This window comes from Oncorhynchus tshawytscha, linkage group LG25, assembly GCF_018296145.1.
Source record: "Oncorhynchus tshawytscha isolate Ot180627B linkage group LG25, Otsh_v2.0, whole genome shotgun sequence".
NCBI lineage: Eukaryota > Metazoa > Chordata > Actinopteri > Salmoniformes > Salmonidae > Oncorhynchus > Oncorhynchus tshawytscha.
This window is the reverse complement of record NC_056453.1, coordinates 4,893,865-4,910,172: the sequence shown is the minus strand read 5'-3', so window position 1 is coordinate 4,910,172 and position 16,308 is coordinate 4,893,865. Positions and strand designations below refer to the sequence as shown.

At 46.2% G+C, this 16,308-nt stretch overlaps 1 protein-coding gene across 2 annotated transcripts in view; it reads left to right on the top strand.

The window, feature by feature from the left end:
• LOC112224087 (leucine zipper putative tumor suppressor 2 homolog) overlaps positions 1-15,932 on the top strand; it is a 44,570-nt gene extending 28,638 nt beyond the window's left edge. The window contains exons 1-5 of one of the 2 annotated variants that reach the window (XM_024387386.2): positions 4,253-4,560; positions 9,210-9,801; positions 9,970-10,557; positions 10,772-11,035; positions 13,641-15,932. In XM_024387386.2, the coding sequence (XP_024243154.2) occupies positions 9,376-9,801; positions 9,970-10,557; positions 10,772-11,035; positions 13,641-14,381 (2,019 nt within the window). In that variant the 5' untranslated portion in view covers positions 4,253-4,560; positions 9,210-9,375 and the 3' untranslated portion in view covers positions 14,382-15,932. Of the gene's footprint in view, positions 1-4,252; positions 4,561-9,209; positions 9,802-9,969; positions 10,558-10,771; positions 11,036-13,640 lie in introns of those variants that run through there. The other variant, XM_024387385.2, reaches the window with a different exon arrangement.
• The last annotated feature ends 376 nt before the right edge of the window (positions 15,933-16,308 follow it).

Below are 16,308 nucleotides of genomic sequence, written 5' to 3'. Positions count from 1 at the left end.
TGCCATGCTGATCCTCATCACAGGGGCCCCTCAATGGTGCATGCTCAGTCCCTGCTACTGTTTAACTGCTAAACAGTTAATCAAATGGCTACCTGGACAATTTGTATTGACCCTCTTTTTTTAAGCTGCTGTTACTTACTGTTTTATCTATGCATTGTCACTTTACCCCTACCTACATGTACATATTGCCTGAATTACCTGGACTAACATGTACCACCGCTCATTGACTTGGTACCTGTACCCCCTGTATATGTTGTTATTGTGTTTTCTTTTTTTCTGTATTTAATTTAATCGTTTTTTTTTTTTTAACAAATATTTTCTTACTTTAAAAATAATTATTGGTTAGTTCTACACCTGTTGTATTCGGCACATGTGACACAACATTTGATTTGATTTAGGTCTAATGAATGTCATATGACCCAATATTATGGTCATAGATTGAATTAACCCTGATATGTATCAAATTAAATTTGAAAACCATTTAGATTTAATTGTACAATGATTTTGTATGCTCCAAGTCTCAGATATGGTTTTTGCATTTATCAATGTTTCTGTTACTTAATATGGTGTTTTAAGTTTTTAAAGAAATAGAAAATATTTTATTTATTTTAGTAGTTATCGAAATGCTTTCTTGTAGGTTCCTTCTCGACAATACAATAAGAAATAATACAAGATAAGAATATGAACATAAAGTAAATGGCTCCATAGAATAGAATAACATTTTTAGCGTAAGTATAATCCAGAAAGGCACAATTTATAGTACAATATTTACACATAGATCAGAGAAAGGGGAGGATTGTTTAAATAGTACATTATTAGTAATAGTAAATAAGAGGCTGGTAGGAGCAATTGTGGTGTGTGGATGTGTGCTAAGGTCCAGAGAGTAATTGCAGGTGGCCAGTCCATTTCCAGTTTTCAGCAGTCTGATAGCTTGTAGATACCAACAGGCTCCGAGACAGTTTCTATCAGACCTAAGTGAGAGAACAGCTCGTGGCTGGGTTGTGTGGGGTCCTTGATGATGTTGCGGGACTTCCTCAGTCACTGTTTCAAGTAGATGTCCTGGAGAGTGGGAACACGGCCCCAGTGATGTACTGGGCCGGATGTAGCAATTCCCGAACATAGAAATTCCCATACCAGGCTGGGATGCAACCGGACAGGATGCTCTCAATGGTGCAGCGGTAGTATTTGGAGAGGACCTGGGGTGGAATTCCGAATTTCTTCATCCGCCTTAGGAAGTAGAGACTCATTTGCGCCCTATTGACAAAAGTGGTGGTGGTGTTGTTAGTCCATGACAAGTCCTCAGTGATGTGGACGCAGAGGAACTTAAAACTGCGGACTCTCTACTGCAGTCCCGTTGATGTAGATCGGGGCCTGTTCCCTCTTCTGCTTCCTGAAGTCAAAAATCAACTCCTTTTGTTTTGCTGAAGTTGTTGTCCTGGCACAACATTGCCAGTTCACTTACCTCCTTCCTCCCTACAGGCTGACTTGTCGATGTTGGTTCAGGCCTACAACCGTGGTGTCGTCAGCAAACTTGATGGAGTTGGTCTTGTGCGAAGCCATGCAGTTGTGGGTGAACAGGGAGTACAGCAGAGGACCGAGGACATACCTCTGAGGGGCCCCTGTACTATTAGAGCTCTTACTAGGAATAGCAATTTACTGACTTATTTTCATATCCACTAAGGCAACTCCAGTTAAAGCCAATGTCTTTTTCAGTGGAAACCAAATAATGGAAGTGCCAAGCGGTAAACATCTGGGTGGGTTTATTTGTTGAAGCATTTGTGATTATTGTATTTTGATGGGACTAGCCTTGGAATCACAACTGAATCATGCCATGTTAACGTTCACTAGTTTTCATTTCAAAGTAATTGGTGCCATAGAGAGGGATTTTTGGGAGAGGGTTTTGTTAGGCAGTTTTAGCTCCAGCTCCCGCAGGGAGTGATGTCCCCGTGAAGCGAAAGCAGACCACACACTGATGGATGGCCTAGCTTTCTGTTCACCACAGACATGAGCCATTTTTATGAAAATATAATAGGGGAACAGCAAGACAGGTACACTGAGATGGCAGGTCTCTCATTGATGGATGAGCACTACCAGCATCAACTTTAAATATAGATCAGCAAGGGATTTGGGGATGACTAAATGTTTTGGTTTGTCCTAGGTAATACCATAATGTCCCATGTACAGACTAGGGGATTTGAACTGTGAAGGAAGTCATGCTGGAAGTGTTTGTTTAACCGGTTGGATCTCTCCATGCCTCCTTAGCTATGCTATATCCTGGGGTGTTTCTCAATAGCGTGAAGTGGCATCCTCTCCGTGATTTACTTTCCTTCATCCAAAGGGGGAAAAAAATTAACTGGTGAAAATAATTACCTGGTAGCCATCCACCATATTGCTTTCACCTCTGTAAAACCTCTAAATCAGCCCTTTGAAGGGTCACTGCTGAGTCATGTTAGGTTGTCCGCCACTCCCTCCTCCCCACTGGCCCATAAAGAGGCTGCTGTGTTAATGGTGGCAGCAGTGGAATCTGGGATGATTTGCTGCTATAGGCACTTTCTCTGTCTGATGGTGGCCTTGGATGGGTGGGCGACTGGGCTCATGATTGATTATTACCCAGTCTGGACACTTGGGGGGGTTCGGTGGTTCGGTGGTTCGTTCTCGCTGTCCACTCTCCTGCAGACAACTTTAGAGCTCTTTTATAGTACCGGATTGGACCAATCACCGGGGTCATGTTCAGTGGCGTAGCGCAGTTTTGTGACCCACCCAGCAAAATCCGAGCCATGAGGCTAAGAGAAAATGTTGCTATTTTTCCTGCTAGAGATAATAAATTACGTGTTTATACAGTGGCTTCAGAAAGTATTCACACCCCTTGAATTTTTCCACATTTTGTTGTGTTACAGCCTGAATATTTAATTGAGATTTTGTAACTGGCCTGCACACAATACCCCATGTCCAAGGGGAATTATGTTTTTAGAATTTTTTACAGATTCATTCAAAAGGAAAAGCTGAAATGTCTTGAGTCAATAAGTATTCACCCCCTATGTTATGGCAAGCCTCAATAAGTTCACATTTAAAAGAAGACATTTGAATATCCCTTTGATCATGGTGAAGTTATTAATTACATGCTGGATGGTGTATCAATACAACCAGTCACTACAAAGATACAGGCATCCTTCCTAACTCAGTTGCTGGAGAGGAAGGAAACCGCCCAGGGATTTCACCATGAGGCCAATGGTGACTTTAAAACAGAGTTTAATGGTTGTGATATGAGAACTGAGGATGGATCAACAACATTGTAGATACTCCACAATACTAACCTAAATGGTAGAGTAAAAAGGAAGCCTGTACAGAATACAAATATTCCAAAACATGCATCCTGTTTGCAATAAGGCACTGGCTACACCAGTGGTCACCTTGCTACACACCCCTATCTCACCCTCACTTTGGTGTCCCTCAAGGTGAGTGGAGAGGTCTACCTTTACAACCCCTTGCTGTATGAAGGACACAAGCAGAACACTGGGCAGTGTGGCCCACTTGTAGGCCCTTAGAAATTGTGTGTGCTGTAGCCTACTTCTCTAGTAACTACCCTACTTTAGTCTACTCTGTCACACGGCTTAAAACTGGTTGAAACACCGTTTTTTTCATTGATTGTGGCCAGATGGAGGATTTGCAGGACAGTGCTGAGGCTGGGTGGCATGTCTGTTTGGAGTATAGTATAACTCCTCTGGAAACAAGCAGGCTGGAAACCGGGACTGTCTGGGTGTCAGAGGGTGTTTGGACTCTAGAATTTCACTGTCTGTCGGTTTCATTTGGCGACTGGAACACACTCAGCGACTGATCTGAAGTGGGACCCTGCTATGAACTGTATAGGGTCCTGTTGCTTGGTTGTGGCATGTTCCCCTCCCCCTTAGCACTAGACAGATATTTGTCTTTTGAGGTGAACAGACCATATATCTTTTACACATGCATGCATGGGCACACACAGATACTGCCAGTTATCTGATTAGTTAGGAAAGTATGTCTGCAGCAACATCAAGGGAGCCATAAAAATGACCCTATATCAGCATGCTGGCCCAGTTTCTTTCTTTCCCTCTTTAGACTGGAGTATGGCAGAATTCCCATACGACTGGCCACTCTCTCTCTCTCGCTCTCTCTTTTCCTATTTTTACTGCCTGACAAAGGCAGAGAGGCACACTATGCTGTGTGGAGCCTATTTGGTCAAAGCCGCACAGGAGAGAAAAGTGGAGAGAGAGTGAGCGCCAGCCAGGGAGAGAGAAAAAGAGAGGTGGCGTGGGGGAGTTTGTGTGAGAGCGAGGGAGAAGGAGGGGTAGAGAAGGAGGGACCGGAAAGTCCATTCACATTGGTGGCATTTGGCCTGAGCAATGAGCCGCGTTTGGACTCGGAGAGAAGTTTCCCTCAGGAGAAGAGAGTAGAGAGACCGACACAGAGCTACGGGAGGATTGGAACAAATTGAGTGGATATAACTCTTCTGGGAGCTGAACGACTTTGAAGTGGACGAGAGGAGGCCCAGTGCAGAGGCAGCTATGCGGGGGTCAGCTTGGGGTACGTGAGTAGTAACTCTGTGCTGGGGAACTTTTGGGGCTTTGAATAGGGCACTGGGGAAAAGGAAGTTTGATGGAAAATAGAAACAGGCGAGATGGTTTCCACCAGAAACTGTAGACGTAGAACATTTGTAGACAGTGTGAGCCTGAGGGTTAACTGTTACCCTTGATGCCAGGTGGCGTAATTAATCTCTCCTAGAGTGGAGTGCTTTTTATCTATTAGATTTTTGTTTAGTCACACCTACAATTAGTTTAGTGCACTTATGTTGAGTCAGTTGGGATAAGCGAATCTGCTAAATTATAACAAATAATGGGATGGAAGTGATCAATCCAATGACCAGAGTCATCTAAAATGGGATAGTAGCCAAGGCAATGTCCTATCTCTACTAAAGATCAGTGGTTCCTGGTCCTGGGGACCCCAAAGGGTGCACATTTCTGTTTTTGCCCGAGCACTACACACCTGATTCAAATCATCAAAGCCTTTTGATGAGTTGATAATTTGAATCAGCTGTGTAGTACTTTGGCAAAAACAGAAATGCACCCTTTGGGTCCCCAGGACCAGGATTGAGAACCAGTGCTATAGATGACTATAGCGTGGGAGAGCGCTCTCTCTGCTCACTGAAAACAAAAACAAAGACCGTGACAGGCAGAGAAAAGTTCTCCAGGAATGTGTGTGTGTGTGTGTGTGTGTGTGTGTGTGTGTTGCGGGCGCATACATGGGAGAAGAGGCCTCTCTTCCTCACTGGTCTCATCCTTGGCCATCCTCCCTTTAATTTGTTAGGCCACAAATGGAGAGAATGGCATTCAGTATGAGTGTAGGACAGACCTCATTATCCATAGAAGCATGATGACAGTCAGTATCATGATGACAACCTAACAATGTGGGATTTGGCACACTGACTGGGGCTGTGAAAAACGGGTCAATTGTCTTGGAAAGGTAGGTTGTCTGTTGGACCAAAGTAGGAATGTCACATTTTTTCCTCCGTCTACTTTAAATTTTGGACACTGAATCGAGAGGGAAAGAGCGAGGGAGAGTGGATTAGATTAGGAGGGAGATGGAAAGTGGAGGAGGGGATTTCCAGACTGTTTGTTCCCAGCTGCTCATGCATAAGCTCTTGCTCTTCATTATCTCACTTTCTCTCATTTTCTCTCTTCTTTCTCTCCCTCTCCTCTCTTGTTCTAAATCAGAGGCGCTGCTCTCCGTGCCTGAATCCAAACCAGCCAGTAAAACAGCAGACTTTTTTTACTGCCCCTGACACATCCCCTCCTGTGCACTATTTTTACACCAAAACCCCTCTGGCTGTGTGTATGTCCAACTGACTCACAAATAGGGATTTACTGCGTCCTCTTGGTTTGTATCAAAGCATGTTTGTGTGACGTTGCATACTAGCCAAGCAGGGTCTGCTGCACCTATATGTTTGTGTCCATGCATTTCTGTGTGTAACACCCATAAATGCAAAGCTTTCATGTTTGGTCTGCCCCTCTGATTAGTGTGGACCATGCCTATACAGCAGATTTCACAGCAGATTTGTCATTCAAACACTTGATTTACGTGAAGTGAATAAGCTAAATGAATGTGCTGCTCTGCTGGGTTGCAGCCTGCATCTATCAGTCCAGTAGTATATAACCCCCTGCATCTATCAGTCCCGTAGTCTATAGCCCCCTGCATCTCTCTGTCCCGTAGTCTATAACCCCCTGCATCTCTCAGTCCCGTAGTCTATAGCCCCCTGCATCTCTCAGTCCAGTAGTCTATAACCCCTGCATCTCTCAGTCCAGTAGTCTATAACCCCCTGCATCTCTCAGTCCAGTAGTCTATAACCCCTGCATCTCTTAGTCCAGTAGTCTATAGCCCCCTGCATCTCTCAGTCCAGTCATCTCTGTAGTCTATAGCCCCTGCATCTCTCAGTCCAGTAGTCTATAACCCCCTGCATCTCCCCAGTAGTCTATAACCCCCTGCATCTCTTAGTCCAGTAGTCTATAGCCCCTGCATCTCTCAGTCCAGTAGTCTATAGCCCCTGCATCTCTCAGTCCAGTAGTCTATAACCCCTGCATCTCTCAGTCCAGTAGTCTATAGCCCCCTGCATCTCTCAGTCCAGTAGTCTATAACCCCCTGCAGTAGTCTATAACCCCCTGCATCTCTGTCCAGTAGTCTATAACCCCTGCATCTCTTAGTCCAGTAGTCTATAGCCTCCTGCATCTCTCTGTCCAGTAGTCTATAGCCCCCTCAGTCCAGTAGTCTATAGCCCCCTCAGTCCAGTAGTCTATAGCCCCCTCAGTCCAGTAGTCTATAACCCCCCTCATCTGCTAAAGACATGTCCATTTTGATTAGTTAAAATTATGTCTAATAATGGGTAAGCTGCCATTGCTTCATTGCCCTTTACGGAGTGCCCCCTATAGCCGTGTCATGTGAGCGATGACACGCAGTGGTTGTTGAATCAAGGTGGACTGGTCTGGAGCCCTTCCACCTACCAGTGTTATTGAACTGAGAAACGAGTCGTTATAGCTGACGTGGCTGCAGATTCCTATTGCTGAGGGAGTGTCTGTCTGCCTGAACAAATACCTCCAGGGCTTTTCCCAGACAGACACAAACAATCTGCTCAGAGAACGTCTACGACGCTGCAGTCAGCTGAGTTGAATGAGAAACATGGCTCTATTTTGGGGCCGATGTCCTCCATGATGAAGCAGCGCTGACTTGATGTCATTGGTTAAACTAGGCCTATGTGAGTCAGTGTGATCTGTCTATCTGGTCGCCTTCAGAGTCTTTGAGGTGCTTAAGGAAAGGGTCCTGCCAAATACGAGTCCGCCCCGCCCGTGTGAAACAAAAACAGGACATGCGGTTTGGGGGCTATCAAAGCTGTATAGGAGACGAGTTGATTCTTTGAATCTGGTGTGTTTCCTAGGAATGCGCTGATGAACACTAATTCACTACTGTCTAGTCTGGACAGTCTCACCCATAGTTCAGGGATTACAGCTTCAGAAGAAGACAACCAGGCCCCAAACTACTATTGGTGGAATGCATGGACAAGGCATAAGCAGTCAACCTGCTTATCCTCCCAAAATAGTGTGTTCAAGGTTTAGTGTACTTCTGCGAGCACAAATTTGTAAGAGAGTGAATGTGTGTTTTTATGACACTGCACGTACAGATTTTCATACATCTACAGAATGCGTTGTACTTTACTCTGTATGTAGGCCTACAGTATGTCTGTTTGTCATACAACTGGGCCAACCTTCTGAGTCAATCCATTATGATCCAATACATTAAGTAGAGATCACATTTACAACCTCTCCCCTCTGTGCTAATTAGAATGTAGTAATCACAGTTAACCTCAGTTGTAGGCTTTTTTTGTCTTGGCAGGGTGGCACAGTGCGTGGGCAGAGCCAGCAGTGGCCGTCTGGTGCCAAACTGGCTGGCTGTTTTTAAATAAGGAGCTGGCTGGTTGATAGACATGCCACAGTCCCATTAATCATTTTCCTGATCTTAACGTGTGTGCGCAGATGCATGTCTATTAGGGGTGTAATGGTACACGTATTTGTACCGAACCACATAGGCGCACGAAGTTGGGGTGCTGCGGGGTGCCTCAGAAGTCACTCCCTGAAGAATCTAAACTAAAACTCCTTCAACATGTTGACACATTTGCACTGAAATCACCCCAGGATTCTTACCACCGTATCGGAGTTTACATCCTGACTTCGTAGAGCTCTGACACTCAGCTGTCTCCCACAGGACCCACCTGTCCCTGGGACATCCGTGCTGGATGACTCGTACAATAGTGATGATGTGTTTAACATGTGCAGCTGGGTGCCAGCAAACACAGAGCGTGACCTCATCCTCACGCGCCTATGTCCTGTCTACTATTGTCTTTCTTTCCCCGGCAAACGCTGTGCCTTGGGACTGATGATGTCACAGTGTGTGTACTGTGTTGTATCACTGTTTGGATGAGGAGATCATCTGATTTAGATGAGATCACTGGTTGGTAGGAGTCGGTTGCCACCTCACTGGAGCAGGCTAATTGGGATCCTAATAAATCAAATCAGTAATAGTTGTTTACTAACCGGTTCGTGAACAGTAGCTTTTGACTTTTTAATGAGAGATTTCATTACCAATTGAGTGCCCTACGATGTTAATTCTCTCCCCCTAGTTTGCACGTCGTTGTTTTGAAAGGAGGGTGAAGGGATGTAGGGAGACGGACAGTTGCTTCCCGTCATGAGCATCATGTCAGAGACCATTTCCGATATGAGGCCTGAAGCCAATGTTTGTGCTGCTCTGTCTGTCTGTCTATTTTTAATCTACTGTATGTCTACCATATGTTAATTTAACTGTAGGAGGAGAACATATTTTCTTTGTATCCATGCAGTTTTTATGGTTTTACTAGGGTCACAAAGTTCAAACATTATTTTCTGTAATGTTGAATATTTTACACCACAACAAAGCATGTCTGTGAACATTTATTTAGGGAATCATGGAGTCATGTGTCAATAGAACAATGTTAAGGAGAGCTCAGCATTCTGAACAAGACCCTGGATGGTTCGATAGTCCAAACATGCTCCCTCTGATACATATTCCTGCTGTAAAGATTTGTTATCACTTTGCTACTTTGAAAGTTCCCATTAATTTGACAATGTGTACCCGTTTCTCCCTCTGTCCCCCAGATCGTGTGGGTGTCCCACTGAGCAGCAGCCATCATGGCCCTGGTTCAGGCTCTGTCCATCCCTGCTGAGTGCCACCACACCCCCGGCCTCAGCGGAAACCCCGCCCCCGCCCCTCTGCCCACCACACACCCCCAACCTCCCCTCCACCTCCAACTCCCAGGAGGCTATGGGCTCCGTCAGCAGCCTTATCGCCCAGCGCCCCGGCCCGGCCCACCTGGTGCGTCACTACCGGCCCGTTGATGTTGTCCCCGAGCCGGGCACCACCAGGCTCCACAGAACCACGTTGGGCGCCACTTCCTGCCTGGCCTCCTTTGACACATCTCAGGATCCGCTGCTCAGTAGCCTCACTCCGCCTGGCAACAGGAAGCCTTTGATGGTGATTGGCTCCAGTAAGGACAGTGGGACCAATGGGAATTACTCGTATCTGAACCAGGACTATGTGGGAGACTGGAATGACAATACTGTGGTTCATGGAAGCCATGGGACCGGGATTGACAGAGGGGAGGCCAAGGATCGGCAGCTTGGGAGCCTCATCGGGAACATGGAAGAACCCCCTCCCAAACTGGTCCCCGTGTCAGGGAAGCTGGAGAAGGTGAGTGTGGCCCAGGCTATATGGAACGGTCATTCAGTCTCTTTGAAGTAGATCAATCCACTCTCACAATAACACGATTAGAAGAAATGAATGAAACATTCACTGAATATACATTAGTTACAACCTCTTACCCAACAAACCATTTGGTCTTTCCCTCTCACCTCTCAGAACATGGAGAAAACAGTGATCCGGCCCACTGCCTTCAAACCCGTCGTCCCCAAGAGTCACAACTCCATGCAGTTCCTTTCCCCTCGCCACGACAGGGCCAGTCTATCAGACTGCCAGAACAACCTCAACCTGTTGTCACCTGGTAGCCAGATGGACACCTTGCCACCCTGCTCGGAGAATCGCAACTCTTACAGTGGCGGGCGCCACACGGGCGGGGGCAGCCAGACCTGCTCCATGTCTGACTCGGGACGGAATTCCCTGACGAGCCTGCCTCCCTATGGCAGCATCCCCTGCAGCCTGGTGCCCGCAGACTACCCGCCTGGCAGTGCCCACCTGGAGACCACGAAGACCGCACACGGGCACTCTAACTCGGACAGTGGGTGCTCCTCGTCCAGTAAGAGCACAGGGTCGGTGAGCGGACGTGGCCAGCCCCTGTCGGACAGCGGGTCGAGCGAGCGCTCGCCAGCCCCTGTAGAGGGGGGGTACGAGGGGGTAGTGAGGGACCTGGAGGATAAGCTGAGGGAGAGAAACGTGGAGCTGCAGCAGCTCCGAGACAACCTGGACGAGAACGAAGTGGCTATATGCCAGGTACGTGGTGAGGTAGATGGACAAAAGAGCATTGGACACATTATCTTGTCATATATTCTAAAAAGCATGAGGACACCAAGCTCTCTCTCTCTCTCACACACCATGTACCATCACACACACAATGACAAATGTCATGACTTATTGGGACACTAAAACCCTGACAATCACAATGCCACCTTCACCTACCCAACCCCCGTCTTCCCTCTTTCCCCAGGTTTATGAGGAGAAGCAGAAGCGCTGTGAGCTGGAGCTGGAGGAGTTGCGTCAGAGCTGCGCCACGCGGATGCAGACCCAGTCCCAGAAGGCCCAGCGTGCCCAGCAGGTGCTCCAGCTGCAGGTCTTCCAGCTGCAACAGGAGAAGAAGCTGCTCCAGGAGGACTTCGGCCAGCTGCTGCAGGAGAGGGAGAAGCTGGAGGAGCGCTGTACCTCCTACGAGAAGATTCAGTTAGGGTCCAGGCTGGAGGAGACCAAGTGGGAGGTGAGATGGACCATCACGGTCTGTGGCCCCATTCCAAATCCACCCATACTCTAGTCCCTACCTCCTAGGTCTTAGGCACTTCTGTAGATCTTGTTGGGGAAGTGGCTGAGGGTCTGCCCCAATGCTAGCAGTATGTGTCTACTCAGGGACTCTGGTATAGACAATAAAGACACAGTGAATTTTACACAATCCATGAATGCCACTGTAACTCCTTTTGAGTAATTGTTGTCACAGTCGGACAGGCAATTTAAATTAAATGATTCAGTACAATGGGGTACTGATAGTGTAGTATAAATGGTACCCTCAGTAATATGCTTCCCCAGGCATGTTTGGCAGGCTAGAGCCTGGCACGGTGTCCCACCGTCATCAATCACATTGTAACAAAGACGCCAAGCTCCCTGCTCTCTCTCTAATATAATTCCTCATACACTGAGTGTACAAAACATTAGGAACACTTTCCTATTATTGAGCTGTACCCCCTTTTGCCCTCAGAACAGCCTCAATATGTAGGGGCATAGACTCTACAAGGTGTCAAAAGTGTTCCACAGGGATGCTGGCCCATGTTGACTCCAATGCTCCCTACAGTTGTGTCAAGTTGGCTGGATGTCTTTTGGGTGGTGAACCATTCTTGATACACGTGGGAAACTGTTGTGTGTGAAAAACACCGCAGCATTGCAGTTCTTGACACACCTGGCACCTACTATACCATACCCCGTTCCAAAGCACTTAAATATTCACCCTCTTAATGGCACACATCAAAGGCTTAATGACACAATCAAAGGCTTAAAGATCCTTCTTTTAACCAGGTCTCCTCCCCTTCATCTATACTGATTTGAAGTGGATTTAACAAGTTACATCAATAAGGGATCATGGCTTTCTCCTGGATTCACCTGGTCAGCCTAAGTCATGGAAAGACTTACACTGAGTGTACAAAACATTAGTATGAGGGAATATATTCAAATGTTTACACAGTATACAGTGCATTTGGAAAGGATTCAGACCCCTTGACTTTTTCCACATTTTGTTACGTTACAGCTTTATTCTAAAATGTTTTTGTAATTTTTTTTTTCCTTCATCAATCTACACACAATACACAATACCCCATAATGACAAAGCAAAAACAGGTTTTTAGAACTTTTTTACAAATGTATTAAAAAAAAAATATATATATATATGACATTTACATAAGTGTTCAGACCCTTTACTTATTCAGTATTCAGACCCTAGTACTTTGTTGAAGCACCCTTGGCAGCGATTACAGCCTCGAGTCTTCTTGGGTGTGACGCTACAAGCTCGGCACCTGTATTTGGGGAGTGTCTCCCATTCCTCTCAGGTTGGATGGGTAGCGTCACTGCACAGCTATTTTCAGGTCTCTCCAGAGATGTTCCATCGGATTCAAGTCCGGGCTCCAGCTGGGCCACTAAAGGACATTCAGAGACTTGTCCCGAAGCCACTCCTGCATGGTCTTGGCTGTGTGCTTAAAGTCGTTGTCCTTTTGGAAGGTGAACCTTCGCCCCAGTCTGAGGTCCTGAACTCTCTGGAGCAGGTTTTCGTCAAGGATCTCTCTGTACTTTACTCCGTTCATCTTTCCCTTGATCCTGACTAGTCTCCCAGTCCCTGCTGCCAAAAAAAACATCCACACAACATGATGCTGCCACCACCATGCTTCACCGTAGGGATGGTGCCAGGTTTCCTCCAGACGTGACGCCTGGCATTCAGGCTAAAGAGTGTAATCTTGGTTTCATCAGACCAGAGAATCTTGTTTCTCATGGTATGAGAGTCTTAGGTGCCTTTTTGGCAAATTTAAAGCGGGCTTTCATGTGCCTTTTACTGAGGAGTGGTTCTGTCTGGCCAGTCTACGATAAAGGCCTGATTGGTGGAGTAGTGCAGAGATGGCTGTCCTTCTGCAAGGTTCTCCCATCTCCACAGAGGAACTCTGCAGCTCTGTCAGAGTGACCATCGGGTTCTTGGTCACCTCCCTGACTAAGGTCCTTCTCCCCCGATTGCTCAGTTTGGACGGTTTGCCAGCTCGAGGAAGAGTCTTGGTCGGTTCCAAACTTCTTCAATTTAAGAATGATGGAGGCCACTGCTTTTTGGGACCTTCTATTTAGCAGAAATGTTTTGGTACCCTTCCCCAGATCTGTGCCTCGACACAATCCTGTCCCCGAGCTCTACGGACAATTCCTTCGACCTCATGGCTTGGTTTTTGCTCTGACATGCACTTTCAACTGTGGGACTTTATATAGACAGGTATGTGCCTTACCAAATTATAACCAATCAATTGAATTTACCACAGGTGGACTCCAATCAAGTTGTAGAAACATCAAGGATGATCAATGGAAACAGGATGCTCCTGAGCTCAATTTCAAGTCTCATAGCAAAGGGTCTGAATACTTAAGTCAATCATTCTAAAAAACCTGTTTTCACTTTGTCATTATGGGGTATTGTGTGTATATTGATGAAGAATTTATTTTATTGAATATATTTTAGAATAAGGCTGTAAAGTAACAAAATGTGGAAAAAGTCAAGGGGTCTGAATACTTGTCATATTCCCACATATTTGTGGTGTGTTTCCTCTATATGACACTAGTTGTGTTTCATCCAGGTGTGTCAGAAGTCTGGGGAGATCTCCCTGCTGAAGCAGCAGATGAAAGATGCCCAGGGGGAGCTGGCTCAGCGCATGGGGGAGATCGTCTCTCTGCGTGGACAGCTTCGGGACTCCCTTGGCGAGCTCACCACCAGCCAGGGCCTGCTGCAAGAGGCCAACACTGCCGGCCACATGCGCACCATGGAACTGGAGGTGTGCCAGAACGAGCTGCAGCGCCGCAAGAGTGAGGCCCAGCTCCTCCGCCAGAAGGTGGGCCGACTGGAGGAGGAGACGGCCCGCCTCCGTGCTTCCGCCACCAATCAGACAAGCCTCCAGAGCCCCGCCCACAATGGTGGTGGAGGCAGGCAGTGCCAGGCCTTCCCAGAGGGGGAGGAGCCACACTTGTTGACCTATGAGAGCGACGAGGCCAGGGCCTATGAGAGCGAGGCCCTCCAGAGCCTCCGGCTGCAGATGGACGGTCTGAGGGCGGAGTTAGTCACAGAACGCCAGAGGGGGGAGGAACAGGCGTGTAGCTTTGAGGAGGAGCACAGGGTCTGGCAGGAGGAAAAGGACAAGGTGATCCAGTATCAGAAGCAGCTGCAGCAGAACTACGTGGGGATGTACCGGAGGAACCGGGCGCTGGAGCGCATGCTGCGCAAGCTCAGTCTAGAACTGGAGACCCGGGACGAGCTGGAGGAGCAGGATGAAGGCAGTGGCAACGAGATCAACTTTGACGAGATCACCGCTACTGAGATCTGACACCACCACTTTTTCTCTCTGTCTCCTCCTCCATCTCTCTATCAGCCATATACAACTGATCCCCTAGGAGCGTCTATAGGAATCCAGATAGCCTCTATAATGACTTAGTAGGTCAGGATCCTTCCTTATGGTTCCTTCAGGGTCTCTACAGTATGTAGTAGTCTGTCTAGTTGGTCTACTCTCCGTATGTTCCTGCTTTTCCACGCCGTCTCACTGTCTCATTAGTATGGTTGACTCCCGCTGGCTAATGTCGATACATACACGAAAGAATGCACACACACACTTCTGTCACTCACAGACATGGTGAGTTGATGTGGTTGAATGAGAGTTCACTAACCGGGAGAGTGATTTTGAAGTCTGAGTCTCGTACAGCGTGGAGGGAATACATCCATTTTTTTAAAAATAGATATTCCTAGAATTACTCGCTGAACATCATGTAAACACATAGGGGGGCTCGGCTCTCTTCCTAGGAATTTGTACTTCCTCGTCATTCACTGTGGGTGGTCTTGTGTTCTTGGTAGGCAGAGCTTCATAACACTAGTGTTCTTCAGCATGTTCTCAGATACTACAGGTTCAATGCAGATACTTCAGGTTCAATGGCAAAAAAAGGGAAATGCTTCAATGTTACCAAAAGCCTCCTCATTCCATGTGACACATTTAAGTATCTAAATATGGACCTTGGTGGTCTTGAATTTCTGTATCTATACAGTATCTCTAGCTAGAAAACGAGACACCGTGGAAATTCAAGGTAAAATTCGCTAAAGCACACTCGGATATGCTTTCTATTATTGTGAAGAGAATTGACTTTACCTTTGATCTCCCTTCACCGAAGTACAAAAGCATGGATGGATGAATCTCTATGGATCTTTGTGTTTCTCTGGCAATATTTGTACGCTGCACTGGCTGTTTGTGAAGGTGCTTTTTGTACAGGCTGTGAGAGAAGACATGCACTAAGTGAGCGACGTTTCGGGCTCTATTCAATCCACATTGCGGAAGTTCCGCGTTAGAGGAATTTAAATTTAAGGGCAATGTTCCCATGTTAGCAGAGACGGCATTCACAGTAACCACTGTATATGTCGGATCAACCTCTACCGCTTCAGTGACACAGATTTAATAGAGGCCGTCGTCTTTTAAAAAGTTACATTAGACTGACCATGATAGGACTTATCTTTTCATCAACTTCTGTATAAAAAACCCACACCCATTCACAAGAGGATGACACTTAAATGTCCCTTATCGCTGTTAACCCTTCATTGTAGATATCCTTAATACTGACATCGTATATGGTGAAATATAATAGATTTCTTAGAGATATAATCTATTTCAAAATAAACATAGCCACTGTGAATAGACCAAAGCAATGTCACATGTCCTGTTGGTTCCTTATAGTACCATGTCTGCATATTGGTGTATGTGTGAATGCTACTCATGGTTCTACAGTACAATTTTTTACATTAAATGTATATTTTCATGCTGTAAATGTCTTGTACCAACTGACCAACTGTTTTTAATAAAACGAACAATAAAACAAATAGCTGCTTTTCAAATGGATTACTGATGGTTGGCTCTAAACCTCATTTTATGACAAACTGTTACATAATTACAACGGTTTGGTTAAATTATCATAAAGCATGCATTGAATGGTTGATTCTATTAGGTCAGACAAGGAACATCAAGCCACAGAAGTAAAAAATGATCAGATACTCTTTTATTTTATGATGTTAAGCCCTGTTTATACACGTACATTGTGATAACATGTCACTCTCCTCCTTTATCTAGATTGTATCGCCTGTGTAGACACTTCTCTTGACACCAAGAATTTGAGAAACTTAGGGCATGTTTATAACTGATATCAACATGTTCATGACTGACAGGTGGATGTGATCTAAGCCTGCCATCTTCTGGTCACTAGCAGCACTCCCACCCA